General features: G+C 37.7%; 2 protein-coding genes across 6 annotated transcripts in view; one reads left to right on the top strand and one right to left on the bottom strand.

Moving 5' to 3' along the window:
* Window positions 1-6,506: 6,506 nt before the first annotated feature.
* Window positions 6,507-17,137, bottom strand: part of NFU1 (NFU1 iron-sulfur cluster scaffold) — a 30,568-nt gene continuing 19,937 nt past the window's right edge. For all 5 annotated transcript variants that reach the window (XM_039239613.1, XM_039239612.1, XM_039239614.1 and 2 more), the window contains exons 5-8: window positions 14,994-15,108; window positions 9,924-9,984; window positions 8,256-8,430; window positions 6,507-6,669 (exon numbers count right to left, since the gene is read on the bottom strand). In XM_039239613.1, the coding sequence (XP_039095544.1) occupies window positions 6,625-6,669; window positions 8,256-8,430; window positions 9,924-9,984; window positions 14,994-15,108 (396 nt within the window). In that variant the 3' untranslated portion in view covers window positions 6,507-6,624. The remainder of the gene's footprint in view (window positions 6,670-8,255; window positions 8,431-9,923; window positions 9,985-14,993; window positions 15,109-17,137) is intronic.
* LOC120236676 (60S ribosomal protein L35a) lies at window positions 13,984-14,374 on the top strand. Its single transcript, XM_039239617.1, has one exon. It carries the CDS (start codon window positions 14,026-14,028, stop codon window positions 14,356-14,358), a length of 333 nt encoding a protein of 110 aa, XP_039095548.1. The 5' UTR covers window positions 13,984-14,025; the 3' UTR covers window positions 14,359-14,374.

Genomic DNA, 17,137 nt, shown 5'->3' with positions numbered 1-17,137 from the left:
CTCTGTTCAAGCATCTTAGGGCCTAGGTCTTCTGAACTAGTTCCCTAAAAAAGGCCTATGATCCTCCTCCACCTTTGCATTTGCTCCTTTTTGAAAGGAAGCATTAAAAAGGAAACCAGCTATTCTTTTCCTTGGCACTTCCTACAGAGGGCGCAGCCATCTCCTACCCGGCACCACGACTGCCCTCAGACCTCTGGTGAAGCCCAAGATCGTTAAAATGAGGACCAAGAAGTTCATCCGGCTCCAGTCAGACTGATATATCAAAATTAAGCAGGACTGGCAGAAACCCAGAGGCACTGACAATAGTGTGAGCAGAAGATTCAAGGGCCAGATCTTGAGGCCCAGCATTGGTTATGGGAGTAACAAGAAAACAGAGCACATGCTGCCCAGTGGCTTCCGGAAGTTCCTGGTCCACAGTGTCAAGGAGACTGAAGTGCTGCTGATATGCAACAAATCTCACTGTGCAGGGATTTCACAATGTCTCCTCCAAGAACCGCAAAGCCTTTGTGGAAAGAGCAGCCCAGAGGGCCTTGAGGATCACCAATCCCAATGCCAGGCTGTGCAGCAAAGAAAAGAAACAGACAGACAGCTTATGTGCATGTCGTATTTGTGTTAATAAAACCATAATACTACAAAAGAAGAAAAAAGGAAACCAGATGTTAAATAGTTAGGGCAGACTGTAGAGAACTAGATAGTCACAAAATCGGGTCTTAAGGGCACCAAAAAGTTCCCTCGTCCAGAATTACCTCCACTCCTTACCTATCACTTTGCCTAAACTATTTGTACTTCTATATTTAATGCAGAGCACCTCCCTTTTCTCCAGGAGATATACATTATGTCATTATCATCTAGTAACACTTTATAGTAACACTACCTATAGGATTAGTTTTCATTCGGGTATCAGGTATGACAAGGTCACTGAGGAAATGAGAGTTTTGATGAGGATGAACTTGACTCTGAAATCAGTAAGAAGGCAGATGTGAACATATCACCTTGGTTGATGACACTGGGCAAGAAAGGGACAACATAAGGGCATGTGGAATTGAGCATGACAGTAAAGAGAGAGGGAGCTGAGGTATGGAAGAAGCAATCAGAAATAAGTTGGTAACGAAAGCAAAGTTTATCCACTGTAATGGTTAATTTTATGTATCAACTTGGCTGAGCCACAATGTCCAGATATTAGGTCAGACACTATTCTGGATGTTTATGTGAAGATGCTTTTGGATGAGATTAATATTTACATCAGTGGACTTTGGGGGCACCTGGGTGGCTCAGTCAGTTGGGTGTCTGAGTCTTGATTTAGGCTCAGGTCATGATCTTGCAATTTGAAGGTTCTAGCCCTCCATGAGTCTCCATGCCAACAGTGCAGAGCCTGCTTGGATTCTCTCTCTCTCCCTCTCTCTGCCTCTCCCCCACTTGTACACATTCTCATGCTCTCAAAATAAATAAACTAAAAAAAAAAAAAAAAAAAAAAAAGCTTTAAATCAGTAGACTTTGGGTAAAGCAAATTGCTCTCTATAATGTAGGTGGGCCTCATCCAATCAGTTGAATAGAACAAAAGACTGACCTCCATGGAATAAGAAGGAATTAGCCAGCAGACAGCCTTTGGACTTGAATGACAACACTAGCTCTTCCCTGGTCTCCAGCTGACAACCCACCTTGAAAATTTTGGACTTGCCAGCCTCCATAATTACACGAACCAATTCCTTGAAATAAAAGATAGATAGATAGATAGATAGATAGATAGATAGATAGATAGATAGATAGATAGAGATAGACAGACAGACAGACAGACAGACATGCATACAATTTGTTTCGTTTCTCTGGAAAACCCTAATATATCGATTTAAAGTTGATCTTACTGATTTCTTCAAGGCTGAATATATGTATTTTAAATTTCTAAAGCATAGAGAGCTCTCAATAATTAATAACAGAAATCCCCTCAAAGTAGCTAAAGAAGGGATTTATTAGCTAATGTCATTGCAAAGGACAGGGATACAGCTTCAGACACACCTATATTCAGACACAAAAACAGTGCTGTCAGAACTCTCTTTGATTCTCTCCCTGACCTTATGCACAGTGAAATGACCCCCAAACAACTCTAGAATCACATCTTTACTGCTTGTAGCCCAAGGGGAGAGAGGCTATTCCTCCATCCTCACTTTTCATATTCTAGGCAAGTATTCTAATCAGTCCAATACAGACTCCTGCACCCCACTCACTCCTCGCTCCTGTGGCAGAGGGTAGGACACTGTGATTAGACAGTCCTACCAGCACCGCATAGACTCCTTATCTTTAAAGGGAAGGTGTTGCTTAAAAAAAAGAAGGGACATCTGGAAGACACAAACAAAAGATGTCCACTATTAGAGGATGTGGAGAAACGGGCACCCTCCTACACTGTTGGTGGGAATGCAAACTGGTGCAGCCCCTCTGGAAAAGTGTGGAGGTTCCTCAAAAAATCAACACTAGAACTCCCCTATGACCCAGCAATAGCACTGCTAGGAATTAACCCGAGGGATACAGGAGTGCTGATGCATAGGGGCACATGGACCCCAATGTTCACAGCAGTACTCTCAACAATAGCCGAAACATGGAAAGAGCCTAAGTGTCCATCAACGGACGAATGGATCAAGAAGATATGGTTTATCTATACGATGGAATACTACACGGCAATGAGAAAGAATGGAATCTGGCCATGTGTAGCAACATGGATGGAACTTGAGGTTGTTATGCTGAGCGAAATAAGTCAGGCAGAGAAGGACAGCTACCACATGTTTGCACGTATAGGAGGATTAGGAGGAACTTAATGGAGGACCGTGGGGGAGAAGAAGGGGGGAAATAGTGGGGAAGAGGGAGGGAGGCAAACCATGAGAGACTCTTGAATGTTGAGAACAAATTGAGGACTGATGGGTGTGGGGGGGAGGGGAAGGGGTGATGCGCATGGAGGGGGATACTTGTGGGGATGAGCACTGGGTGTTATATGGAAACCAAGCTGACAATAAACTATTTAAAAAAAAATAAAATATGATGCATTCTAAGACATACTATTATGCATAAAAAGTCTTGAATGTTATGAAAATATTCTTCTGGTATAATGTCAAGTGGAATAAAACAAGTTGCAAAATTAAAAAAAAAAAAAAAAGATGAACACAGTCTTGACTGCTCCACTAGGAAACTTCAGGTTTAGGAATAAAAGATGCGGACTCCAACTAGATTTAATATACTCCCCTATATTCCTCTCTGGGGTGCCTCCAAACTTCTTGGTAGGCAGAACCTGGGCCACAGCTTTCTAGCTCTGAAGGAGGAAACTCATTCTACTGCCAAGAAATTGTCCACAAATGGGAAGCCATGAGATTAACTAGTCCTATGTACTATTTCTGTTCTGTAGGAAGTGATCAGAGCTTGAATGGAAGCAGACCCATTCAGGGAGCTGCCTAGAGCTGAAAGAGCACTAGAAATGTAAGGTGACAGGAGAAAAAACAAAACTATTTTCTTGTTCCTTTCAGGGGACACAAAGGCACTTCTGCAGAGCCTGCAAGCACCCTGTGGAGATTCCATAGATAACTCTGCTGCAGGGCGGAATGGAAGTATAAACCTGGTTTTTCCCAAAGGGGTGTAAATACCCACTGGAAGAGCAGCTGGCCTCATATTGCTGGAAAAAGGGACGGCGGAGGGGCCGGGGGGTGGGAAGGACACATACGCACATACCACTGCTTTGGCCCATTAGGGTCAGGAGCAAATAGAAGATGGAAAAGGCTTGACCCACTAAAAAGCAGTGGCTATGAAGACAAGGAATGTTCTCTCTCCTCCCTCAGGTAGGAATACTCAGGGGGGGTATGTGGGTCCAATCCCCTTAAGGCAGTAGTATAGCAGCAACGTGCATAGGCTCTGGAGCCACAATGCCAGGGTTCACGTTCCTGGCTTTTTCCACTGAAGTTGTATGGCAATGGAAAATATACTTCTCCCTGTGCCTCGTGGGGAAAATAATAGTTACCAATCTCATAGGATTAAATGACTTCATAAATGTAAGATGCTTAGAATAGTGTTTGTCACATAGTGAATGCCAATGGAAGTTTGCTATTTTTAAATATTTTGTTCCTTGTCATTCTGGATAGAGCCTCATCCTAATTTTAATCAGCAAAATATCCTCCAAGTTCTTGGCTGACTCTTAGCCAATGATCTTAGTTTCAAATACCTATTGAAATGTTCCATATTTATAAAGTGTTTTCGATAATGATTGCAAGATTTTCTATATTTTAGGGGATTAATTTTTGTGTTCACCAAACACAACTAATGGTGAATGATTGCTTCCTTTCTTTGGGACTATTTAGGAGAATATTAAGTGTAAGATAAACATTCAAAAATAAAAACTTTTACCTGATTAAACCATACCTTCTACCTTAATCTTTGATTGAAAAAGTGGCTGAATAAATTTAAAAATAAATTGATTTTTTAATGTTTATTTTTGAGAGGGAGAGAGAACAGGTGGGGAAGGGGCAGAGAGAGAGGGAGACACAGAATCTGAAGCAGGCTCCAGGCTCTGAGTGGTCAGCACAGAGCCCAACGTGGGGCTCAAACTCATGAACCACAAGATCATGACCTGAGCCAAAGTCAGATGCTTACCCAGCTGAGCCACCCAGGTACCCCAATTTGTTTTCATTTTAAGATTGATATTTGGCACTAACTGCCACAAATAAGCAGTAAAATTATGTACCAAGTCCTCCATGATTTACCAAGGTTCTTTGTTAGAAGGCAGTCAGCCTCAAATGACAGAAAACCTAACAGAAGTTGTTAATAACAAGAAAACTTATCTCACATGACTCTGAAAACGGGTGGTTCCCAGGCTAGCTCAAAGGTCGATAATGTCCTCAAGGATCCAAGCCTCTTTTCCTTCCTCTTTGCCATTCTCAGTGGACTGGCTTTTCATCATGATTTCAAGTTGACTGTCAAAGCCTTAGACATCGTCTTCATTCTATAGCATACCAAACAGGAAAGGAAGGAATTGGTGGGAAAAGAGCCTTCTTTACATAAATTAACTCTCTCTCTCTTAGTCGGGGAAGAAAATCTTAAAAACAGGCCATTAGACCCTCCTTGGCCAGAGCTGGGCCGTGTGTCCACACCTAGACTAATTACTGGCAAAGAGAAAAGTAAAATGACTGGTTTAGATTACTTATAATTTATCCCAAGGTGGGACGTACCTTCCCTGGTTACACCACAACCAAACGATAATTGGGAGGGCCTCTCTCGGTAAATGCAGGGGTACATGCTGGGTAGGCGATAATGAGTTGCTGCAGCACTCTGCTCCTCCCACTGCCCGCTTCTGTACCATTTCCAGGTAAGCACTTTGACCTTACACTCAGGCCATACTTAGCTTCTTGCAGTTTCCAAATACATTTCACAGCTGCCAGGTTCTGTTTACACTGCTCTGTATGCCTAGAATGTTCTTCCTCCCACCTTTCCTTTCTGCCTTTTGCAGAAGATCTTCCCAATACCTTGGCCTCTCAGTTCCATGATTTCCACTCCTCCAGTAATCTAACTCACCCCCAACCTTCGCCCCTTATTTCATGGCCATACCCAAGACTCGTCATTAGCTGATCTCCTTCAGAGTCTCCATTTCCTGTAGCTTCTACTAGCTCAGGGATCAAATTCTCCAAACCCACTATCTGGTTCTATGAACCAAAGGACAAAAATATAAACCTTAAATTTCCAGCATTCACAAATACTGGAGTTCTTCCTGTTTCCATCCCTAGTTTCCTATCCATACTTTTGGAGACCAGAATTCCAGAAATACAATGTACCACTGTTATTTCCCTCTTTCCTATCCTGATACTGTCTGTGAACTATTGTCTCTGAATTATTATAAAAAATGAGAGAGAAGGGTAATTTACTATTTTGGCTACCTCTATGGTAGAAAGATTACTGTCCACATTTCTTGCATGGCACAGTCAGGAGTCAGGAGAAGCCAGTGGAAGAAGGACCAAAGCAGTTTCTCATCTTTTTTTCCAGAGACTGTGCTTCATAAAATAAAGCCTGAACATACTAAGGCAGTTTTTCCACAATTCAGCCTACTGTGTCTTATATCAGTGGAAATTCTGTCTACATTCTGGAACTGGGTTATCAGTTTTCAGCATTCTGTTTGTTTATTTGTTTGTTTTGGTCTTTTAGTGAGAAGTCATGTGCTATATATATATACATTGGGGGCTACCAGCCAAATACTATTTTTTCTTAAATTCAGTAAAGATAGTTTCAAACATTTCACAAAAAGCTAACCCATTTTAGAATATTTTTTAAAGCATTCTCCTTATTTACTTCTCTGTATAAAAAAAGTAAATAAATTATATGGGGGGAAATGAACTGCTTCACATATTATGCAAAGCAGGAACCACGAGAAATGAAGAACAAACATTAAAATATCCCTGGATAAAATCCACGTGTATAGAAGATGACTCAGGATGTTATAAATAACTCATATGAGGTAAAGCAAACATGCAATATTTATACATCAGTCTCTGAAAAAAGGACATATTTTATTAATCCTCAAGTTCCTTAGCAGATTAATAAGAAAAGCTTGGTATATATTATCAAGAAGTCCAACTGCTGGGCCCAAAGAAAACTCTAATTATTTCAAGGTGAGTTTGCTTCTTTTTCATCAGATTCATCATCCATAACCTAAAACCAAAAAAAAAAAAAAAAAAAAAGAGAGAGAGAGAGAGAAAATAAGAATTAAGAAAAGGATTCGAAATTGCTATTTTCCTGATTTTTATCCTTACTTGTTTACCTGAAATACTCTATTCTATAATTCTATAATAATGCATGTCAATCCATTAAGAACAATTCTATCAATAGCCCCCAAAGTACAAGGTTTGTCTTATAACTGGTATTGCAACAACACAAAAGCAAATTTAATATTAACAAATTAATTAAGTACTGGTCTCTTTTGTTTGTCCCCCCAAAAAATCTTCCAGTAGCAGAGTTTGAGCCTGACACTAACTATAGCCACTAACTAAATGGTATTTCCTAGCCACAAGACTAATGTAATTGACTGTTTGTTTGTTTTTCCCAAAAGTATTCTGTTTACTTAAATATCTTCTGGGGAGCCACACCAAATTGTTATTACCAAAATATATATTAGAAAAATGAATCCCTAAAAAATGTAAAGAAACAAAAGATCATACTAGCAACTAATTATTTTGGTATTACTCAGATAAAAATTCATTTTAAACTTCAGAAAAATATGAGGACATTTATTTCTATCAAGTTAAAATATTAGAAAAATACTAATGAATGCCTGGTTTAAAAAAATGAAAAGATTAACATCTTTTCATGGGCTAACGTATTACTCAGAAAATAAAGAGCAACTTCTTTGAAGAGGAAAAGAATTCTATAAGCCTAAGAAATATTTGTTTTTGTCTTCAACACACCTACTACAATTAAATACCAATTCAAGTTTATAATCTAACTACCAATTCCTTACTCCATCCTGGACAAGTGAACAAAATGTTCCTTTATCAATCCACCAAAGTGTCAAATAATGCAATTCTTTAAAAAGGCATAAAGGGCATAGAGAAGATAATGGAACAAAATAAGTTTTTCTCTCTCCTTCTTTTCAATATTTATTTTTGAGAGAGAGAGAACAAGCGCATGCACACAGGAGGGGCGGAGGGGGCAGGGGAGACAGGATCTGACGTGGGCTCTGTGCTGATAGCAGAGAGCCCAACGTGGGGCTCAAACTCACGAACTGTGAGATCATGATGAGCTGAAGTCGGACCCTTAACCCACTTTTGTTTCTTTACATCTAAAAGAATCTGGTTCTGACCTGACACTATCATGGAAAAATAATTCTCTTATGGTTTCTCTTTTGAGTTGAGTAAAATTTATAATATTTACTTCAAGGAACTAGTATTTTATAATCAATCTCAGCAACACTCAAAATTCAAAGAATTTTGTCAATCACTTCCTATTTTCGGCAGAACATTCCTAAATTTGGAAAAATATTTCCAAATACTTATTTAATACAAACAATGTACACAACATGTATAACACCTAGGGCTAAGTGTCGCAGAGGAACACAAAGACCTGGATACGATTACAAGTCTCTCAAGGAACTTAACCCATAAACGTTAAGTCTAAAACACACACACACTGAAAGAGGCTTTGAAGCAAAGCAGAGCTTAAGTCCAAGCAGAGGACTGATAAGGCCTTCAAAGAGGAAATGGCAGGCACTGAATCTGAACTGTCATATAATATTGGCATACCTGTTCTACACCCTCTACTTCTGGAATATAAAACTGCAGCATGTTCTGAATTCCATTTTTCAGAGTAATCATTGAGCTGGGACAGCTGGTACAAGAACCTTGGAGTTTGAGCTGTACAATGCCATCTTCAAAGCCTTTATAGATAACGTCTCCTCCATCTTCCTGCACAGTTGGCCTGTGGTCATGGAATATTTGTGATGTATGTAAAAGAACTTAAGTATCAATCAAAAAAATTTAAAACAACTCAGGGCTTAGATGTTATACCAGTAAAATTCACAAAGTTAGAGCTACCTATTACAATAGAGAAGGAGAACTATAGTTATTCTCATTTGTAACTCTCTTTTTATTTTTGGATAAAATGCCAAAATTCATGCATCAAATATTCTCCACTTGTTATACTTTAATCTTGCTTACTAATAATCTTTTCAGGCATTTAAGATCTCAAATTTCCCAATAATTACAGGGATTACATAAGATATAATCATTCACTTCTTCTGAGTGAACAGAGGCCGACTGACACGACACATGCTGGCTTTTTTTTCCCCCTAGGTAAACTAAGTAACAAAATATAACATTTATACAGAAAATGTATAAGTCATATATGACCAATTAAATGAATTTTCACAGAGTGAACACACATTTGACCCAGGCCAAGACACAATTTTAGCACCCCAGAAGTTCCCTTTGTACTTCCTTGCAACCAAAGGTAACCATATTCTAATTGCTATTACCATTGTTTAATTCTGTTTTTTAACTTTATAATTTATAAATATAAATTCCATTTTAAATACATACAGTATTTACTTTTTGTATTTGGCTTGTTTTACTCTTTATGAGATTCTTCCACATCATCACATAGGATGTGAAATGTCAGAATTTATCCCTGCTATTACTGATGGACTTTTGGGCTAAAATCAGTTTTTGGCTTTTACAAACAGAACAGCTATGAAGATCCCTGCAGATGTGTTTTGCTATACATATATATATGATACTGGGCACATACCCGAGCATGGAATTGCTGGGTCAAGAATGCACACACATTCAAATGTAGTAGCCATGGCCACAATCTTAGATGCCCTCTGCCCAGCTTCTCATGCTCTAGCCTCACACCAAGAAACCGCAAAATGTCCACAGGAAGCCTTAATGAGCTTCCCTTCTCTCTAGGATCTTGTGTGCTTTGGCAGCTCTCTACTGTTTTCAAATGAAAAAAAATTGATTGTATTTTATCTAGTTTTTCTGGGAGTTCTCACCTGGGGGACTGGTCTGCTATAAGCAAAAGGGGAAGCCTGTGGTTCTGCACTCATCGAAATTTACTCTTTATGGGACTGAAAAAAAGTACTTCCTTTTCACAATCTTCCTGAACACTGTTTAACTCATTTTTTCACTTTAAGAAATTTGGTATTCCCACAAATCAAACCTAGATGATGACTGTGAACAATAAAGTCCTTCACTATGTTGAGACAGACTGTTTTAATATTTTGAGCAAATAGACACAATGTACAGGCTTTAAATTCAACTGCCATGGTTACCAATTGTGGGTTACATTTACTTGTACTTATTTATTGGAATTTTGTTTTTTGTTCCCTCATGGACAGCTAAAAGTGAACTGCTATAATGAACACTGCCTCTGCAGTATATTTGATTTCAGGCAGAAAAATGAGCATGTACCGTATTCTGGTATCTAACAATTCCTTAATCATTGCCACAACTTCATCATCTTCTTCAGATCCTAGACACAATTACAAATAAAATATATTAACAGTAGAAATTTTATATCCACACAAACACAAGTATTAAAACGGGATGATTTTAACTTAATGTCTCATTAAAAAAATTAAAGCACAGAACATGTAACTTGGTATGGTAATACAAGAAAAATGGAAATGATGGTTGGGGAGACGAAAAGATCATTCGATTCTCTGAAGAAAATTAAGGAGCACTCGTCAACTCAACAGGTGGCAATAGGGGCGCCTGGGTGGCTTAGTCGGTTAAGCGTCCGACTTTCGCTTAGGTTATGATCTCGCGGTTCGTGGGTTTGAGCCCCGCGTCAGGCTCTGTGCTGACTGCCGGCTCAGAGCCTGGAGCCTGTTTCAGATTCTGTATCTCCCTCTCTCTCTGACCCTCCCCTGCTCGCGCTGTCTCTCTCTCTCTCTCCTAGAAATAAATAAAAACCTTAAAAAAAAAAACAAAAAAAAACAGGTGGCAATAAAGGTGAGTAACTGATTTAACTTGACCTACTAGTGATGTTTAGGGGTTAAATTTTTTTAGTCAATAAATTTGTAAACTTTCATCATCTCCAAGGATTGAAAAATGGCAGAGAAAAAAGACTGCCTGGATTCTGATGGAAACTTAGAGACACAAAAGCATACTTACTTCATAAGTTAAAGTTACATTTTTAATTTTTTCAATTTAGTGGTTTTCAAAATGACAATGACACTATAAATATAGATATAACCTTTGTGGAAATTTCCAAAATTTCTGCAAATTTGAATTAAAAAATCAGTTTTTCATTTTGGGTCACTTTTCTTTTTCTTTTACTTTGTAAGGTTATATACTGATCTTCCCCAATGCCTTTTTAAGGGTTTAAAATTTTTTTTTGAAAAAAATAAATAAAATTTTAAAAACGTTTTTAGAAATTTACCTTTAGGAAAACTAAAACTACAGATAATTCAAATTACACTATAATATACACCGGAGTTCTGACAACAATGTAAATAACAATTTTCAATATTAAAATATATTAACTTTGTATCTTTTTTTTAAAGTTTATTTACTTATTTTGAGAGACAGAGTGATGCACACGCCTGCACACATGGGAAACTGGCAGAGAGGGGGAAAGAAAGAATCCCAAGCAGGCTCCAAACTGTCACCATACAGCCTAACTCGGGGCTTGATCTCATGAACCATGAGATCATGACCGGAGCAGAGATCAAAAGTCGGAGCCTTAACCAACTGAGCTCCAACTTTGAGTCTCTCTCTATTTTCTTAATGTTCTTTGTTTTTTAAGTTTATTTATTTATTTTTGAGAGAGAGAGAGAGAGAGAGAGAACAAGTGGTGAAGGGAGAGAGAGAGAGGAAAAGAGAGAATCCCAAGCAGGCTCTGCTGTCAGTGCAGAGCCCTGTGAGGGCTCAAACTCACGAACCATGAAATCATGACCTGAGCCAAAAATCAAGAGTCGCATACTTAACTGACTAGACCACCCAGGTCCCCCTTAAATCTTTTTTCTCTTTTTAATAAAATAAACAAAATATAATAAAGCTAAAATTCTCTTTTGTCAAAACCTAAGTTCTATTCCCCACCATCACTTCCATAAACAACTACCACTATTGTTTCGTATATATCTTTCTAGTGCATTTACATTAAATTTAATGTGCAAATTTACACAGATGAGATCATACTACACATACCATTCTATACCTTTTTTCTATCTAATATAGCCTACAGGTCCATATCAACATATATAGATACACCTCAAATTTAAAATTTTTTTGATGTTTTTATTTTTGAGAGAGAGAATATAAGTGGGGAAGGGGCACAAGGAGACAGAGACATAGGATCTGAAGCAAATTACAGGCTCTGAGCTGTTGGCACAGAACCTGGCATGGGACTTGAACTCACAGACTAGGAGATCATGACCTGTGCTGAAGTCAGATACTTAACCAGCTGAACCACCCAAGCGCCCTGATATATCAAAATTTTTATTATTTTTTTTTAATTTTAAAAAATGTTTTCTTTATTTCTGAGAGAGAGAGGGAGGGAGAGACAGAGGGACAGCATGAGCAGGGGAGGGTCAGAGAGAGAGGGAGATACAGAATCTGAAACAGGCTCCAGGCTCTGAGCCAGCTGTCAGCACAGAGCCCGATGCAGGGCTCGAACCCATGAACTGGGAGATCATGACCTGAGCCGAAGTCGGAAGCTTAACCGACTGAGCCACCCAAGTGCCCCTCAAAATTTTTAAAATAGGTACACAGTAATTGTATAGATTTCTTTTCATTTAGCTAATTTCTTGGTTATTTCAGTTGTTTCCAGTTAGCTGCTATTTCTAACAATCTACAGCATACAAGCCTATGTCAAGTATGACCACTATACTTTTGCAAATGTATCTATGAGATTAATTCCCAGTGGTGGGATATTTGGGTCAAGAGGCTTGTGTATTTTTCAATTTGGGGAGGTGTAATCAAATGGCTCTACAAACACTCTATCAATTTTACATATATATCCACCATGAACACCTATAGTTATTTCATGTATTATTTATAGCTTGCATAAATGGTATATACGTTAAGAGTCTGTAAGTAACCACACCCTTTGATTTTCCTTTTTCAATTAGTATTTTCTTTTATATCTTTTCACATTGTATCTCCCAATTTAGTTCATTCTTTTTAATTGTTTATATATATTTTAAATATTTCAATGAACATGCTTCATGTACTGTTCTGTGTACATTTACAAGATTCATTTCAGGTATATATCTAGAAGTGGAAGTGTTCATCTAAAGGTGACTATACAAATGTTTCTGCATGTACATATATATGTATGTAAACACATGACAATATCTTGATACTAGAGAAAGGAAAAACTTCATCAACAAATTGTAATAACCACAGCTAATATTTACTAAGCTCCATGTGCACTTACTCTTCCAAGTGCTTTACACAAAGTTAACTTATTCAAAAGGTACAAAAGCACAAACCATAAAGGAAAAGATGAATATATGTGACTACATAAAAAGAAAAACTTCTGTACTTGCTTCAACAGCACAAACACTAATACCCGAATGAAACAGAGGAGGTGAACGTGGACTCTGAGCGAAGATTACAAGCAAATTCACAAAATGTTCTTTCAAAAAAAGGAAAAAGACAAATTTCTAAATGATAAGAATCCTAAACACAGGAGAAGGTTAGGAATGGTTATGGAGGTTATTTCCAATAAATATACCTAACAAAGGATAAATGCCCTGAATATTTTTCAAAAACCTGCAAAAATCAACACAAAAAAGACAACCATTTTTTGAACAATGGGAAAAGATTATGAACAGGAAATCTACTGACAAAAATAATGGCCGGTAAACATATGAAAACCTTCAGGCTCAGTTCTCATTAAGGAACTGCAATTAAAACAAGATACCATTTACACTTAACATACTGATTTAAAAAAAAAAAAGTAAAAGACACTAAGTGATGATAAAGATAGAAGAAAGCTCAAATTCTCATATACTACTAATTAGTATATAAATTAAAATAATTATAATACAGCAATTCTGGTTTGATGAATATATCATAAAGAAACTCTCCACCTATGGACAGACTTGTACAAGGTTGCCCACTGCAGCAATGTTTGTAATAGAAATTAGCAGAAACAATTCACTTGACCATAAGGAACAAATTAATTAAGTGTAGTTTCTTCATATAATAGAATACTATCTAGCACTTAAATAAACCAGAACTATATTTTTTCAAAATGGATGTATTTTAAAATATTATGCTCAGTGAAAAAAAAGGCTAATTGCATATAATAATATACATTATTTACATTTACAAACAAAACCCAATACTATATATTCCCCGCAGAGACTTGTATGTGTATAAAAGTTTAAAAACAAACCCAGTTTACACAAATCTCTGGAAGTAGAAAGGGGAAAAGGATGAGGGTTGTGGGATTTTGGTTGTGTCTTTAATGTTTTATTTAAATGTGTGTGTAAAGCTTCTCTTTCCGCCATCTTTGAACCCGTGGAGGCCTGCTGGGAACAGGACTCCTGAAACGACAAATATGTCTGGAAGGTTGTGGTCCAAAGCCATTTTTGCTGGCTATAAACGGGGTCTCAGGAACCAGAGGGAGCACACAGCTCTTCTTAAAATTGAAGGTGTTTATGCCCGAGATGAAACTGAGTTCTATCTAGGCAAGAGATGTGCTTATGTTTACAAGGCAAAGAACAACACAGTGACTCCTGGTGGCAAACCGAATAAAACCAGAGTAATCTGGGGAAAAGTAACTCGTGCTCATGGAAACAGTGGCATGGTTCGTGCAAAATTCCGAAGCAACCTTCCTGCTAAAGCCATTGGCCACAGAATCCGTGTGATGCTGTACCCCTCAAGGATTTAAACTAACTGAAAAGTAAATAAATAAAGGTGTAGATTTGTTCTCTTGTAAAAAAAAAATAAAATAAAAAATAAATGTGTGTGTAAAGCAATTATGACAAAAAATTAACATCTATTAAATCTGAAAGGAGAGCAAATTGGTATACGTTATATTATTTTCTGTATGTTTGAAATTTTTATAATTGAAAAATTATGGTTTGGATAATATATCAATTTGTACACCAGTTTTCAAAAGTAATGGATAAAACTAGTATATGTGAAGTTTTGTTCCCTCAGGAACTGGTTCCAGAGCTAAATGATAAAAATCTGTATTCTCATGATTTCCTTTTTTTTTTTTTTAATGTTTATGTATTTTTGAGAGAGAGAGAGACAGAGTGTGAGCAAGTGAGAGGCAGAGAGAGAGAGAGAGAGAGGCACAGAATCCGGAGCAGGTTCCAGGCTCTTAGCTGTCAGCACAGAGCCTGATGTGGGGATCAAACTCATGAACCATGAGATCATGAACTGAGCCGAAGTCGGATGTTTAACCGAGCCACCCAGCTGTCCCAGTATTCTCATGACTTCTGAAATCATGACAAATGTGAAGAAAGTAAAGCAGTTTTTTAAAAAATTAAAATAAATATTAATTATACAACAAATTACCTGCTTCTCCTGAAGATGTCTCCTCAGTAACTAAGGGTAAGCCAGAAGCAAAGAAATCCATGATTGTTGCATAAATATCTGGTTTCAGTAAATTCCAGTCTAACTCTTCACTTTCCTGTAAATATTTAAAGGAAAATGTTATATTTCTAATCAAGAGTAAAGACTAATACAAAATAATACTCTGAATCTCTTAAGAACTTTGCCTGTGTATATCCTATACTGTACTCTGAATCTCTTAAGAATCTTTTCCACATTCTATAATAGCACTCATTTCTGGAGGAACACATGTTAATTCCAGTTCTTAATAGATCTGGCTTTTAACGACTTTTGGAAGATACAATCTAAGAACATTCCTCATGCATTTATTCATTCATTCATCAAACTTGTGTCAAGTGTGCTGGATGTCTTGTATACGGGATACCACAATGATTAAAATATATTTTTTCATGTGGTGAAGAGAGTTAAAATACTGCATGAATTCTGTGTTTAAAGAGAATGATAAAGAGATTTCCCATTCTTTTAAAGAAAATACAATATAGTTGCTTGACTAAATATACAAGATATCCCCACAAGTATTCAAAGAATTCAACTTACATCTTACTCAAGAATACTGAAGAAACCCAATGATACAACTATAGAAACAAAACATACAAAGTGTCTTATCTATGGCTGTCATGCTAGACGACTTGTGGACCTCCAACAAGCCTGGCATCCTTATGGAAGAATCCATAACTATGTCACCTCTGTGCCTGACCAACTACTTGGTTCCATTAAGAAAAGACAGGAGTATGGGGCACCTGGGTGACTCAGTGAAGTGTTCAACTCTTGATTTTGGCTCAGGTCATGATCTCACAGTTTGTGCAATCAAGCCCTGAGCCCTGAGTTGGTATTCTCTTCTATCTTCTCTTTCTGTCCCTCCTCTACTTGTACCGGCATTCTTTCTTTCTCCTATCGCAAAAACAAATAAAGTTAAAAAAAAAAAAAAGGGGGACAGGACTATTAAATACCTAAATAGTACTAACATCTGAAAAGAGAAAGGGAGCATGTTTTGTTTTAGTTTTTTAAAGAGGAGCTCTTTAGGAGGAAAAACTATTAGATGCATTCCATTTAGATTCTTAGGAGGTTGTTAGCTAGTGCCTATCCTTAAATACTATTAAAAATGAGTCTACATGCATAAAAGGGGCTATTTTTGTCATGGACTAAGAACCAACTTTGAGACACTATACAGAAGACAAGATAAATGGGCACCCCTGTGGATACAAGAACTAGTGAGTTGCCTTGGTGATTGGGAATGGGAACTAGTTCCAGGTAACATTTTAATAAATTATTTGGAAGATGGATCAGAGGGCTACCTAAGATCGCCATTAAATAGTGACCTCTAGGGGCACCTATGTGGCTCAGATAAACAACCACCTTCAGCTCAGGACACAATCTCGCAGTTTGTGAGTTCAAGCCCCATATCAGACTGTCTGCTGTCAGCGCAGAGCCTGCTTCAGATCCTCTGTCCCCCTTTCTCTCTGCCTCTCCTCTGCTTATGCGTGCTCTCTCCCTCTCTCCCCAAAATAAACATTAAAAAGATTTTTTTAAATAAAGACAAATAGTGGGCTCTACTGATTAAGGAAAAATTGATAATAAAAAAATATTCTTTTTAAAAAAATTTTTTAATGTTTATTTATTTTTGAGAGAAGAGAGAGAGACAGAGTGGGAGTGGGAGAGGGGCAGAGAGAAAGGGAGACACAGAATCCGAAACAGGCTCCAGGCTCTGAGCTGTTAGCACAGAACCCAACACAGGACTCGAACCCACAGAGTGGGAGATCATGACCTGAGCTGAAGTCAGTTCAACCAACTGAGCCTCCCAGTCGCCCCAATAAAAAAAATATTCTGAAGTTGTCTATGTGAGAAAAAAATACAGTACATAAGCTTCAAATAAATTTATTTATTTAGAAAAAAATAACAGGCACCCTCCTACACTGTTGGTGGGATGTAAGCTGGTGCAACCCCTCTGGAAAACAGTATGGAGGTTCCTCAAAAAATTAACAACAGAATTCCCCTATGACCCAGCAATAGCACTGCTAGGAATTTATCCAAGGGATGCATACGGGTACATGGACCCCAACGTTCATAGCAGCACTCTCAACAACAGA

The sequence above is a fragment of the Hyaena hyaena genome, unplaced genomic scaffold (assembly GCF_003009895.1).
Source record: "Hyaena hyaena isolate Hyena2069 unplaced genomic scaffold, ASM300989v1 scaffold_158, whole genome shotgun sequence".
Lineage (NCBI taxonomy): Eukaryota > Metazoa > Chordata > Mammalia > Carnivora > Hyaenidae > Hyaena > Hyaena hyaena.
Note: the sequence above shows the minus strand (reverse complement) of the source record. Positions and strands in the feature narration are given on the sequence as shown.

Excerpts from the sequence above, each read along its gene's own strand:
- LOC120236676 (XM_039239617.1), top strand. The coding sequence starts at position 14,026 with ATGTCTGGAAGGTTGTGGTCCAAAGCCATTTTTGCTGGCTATAAACGG.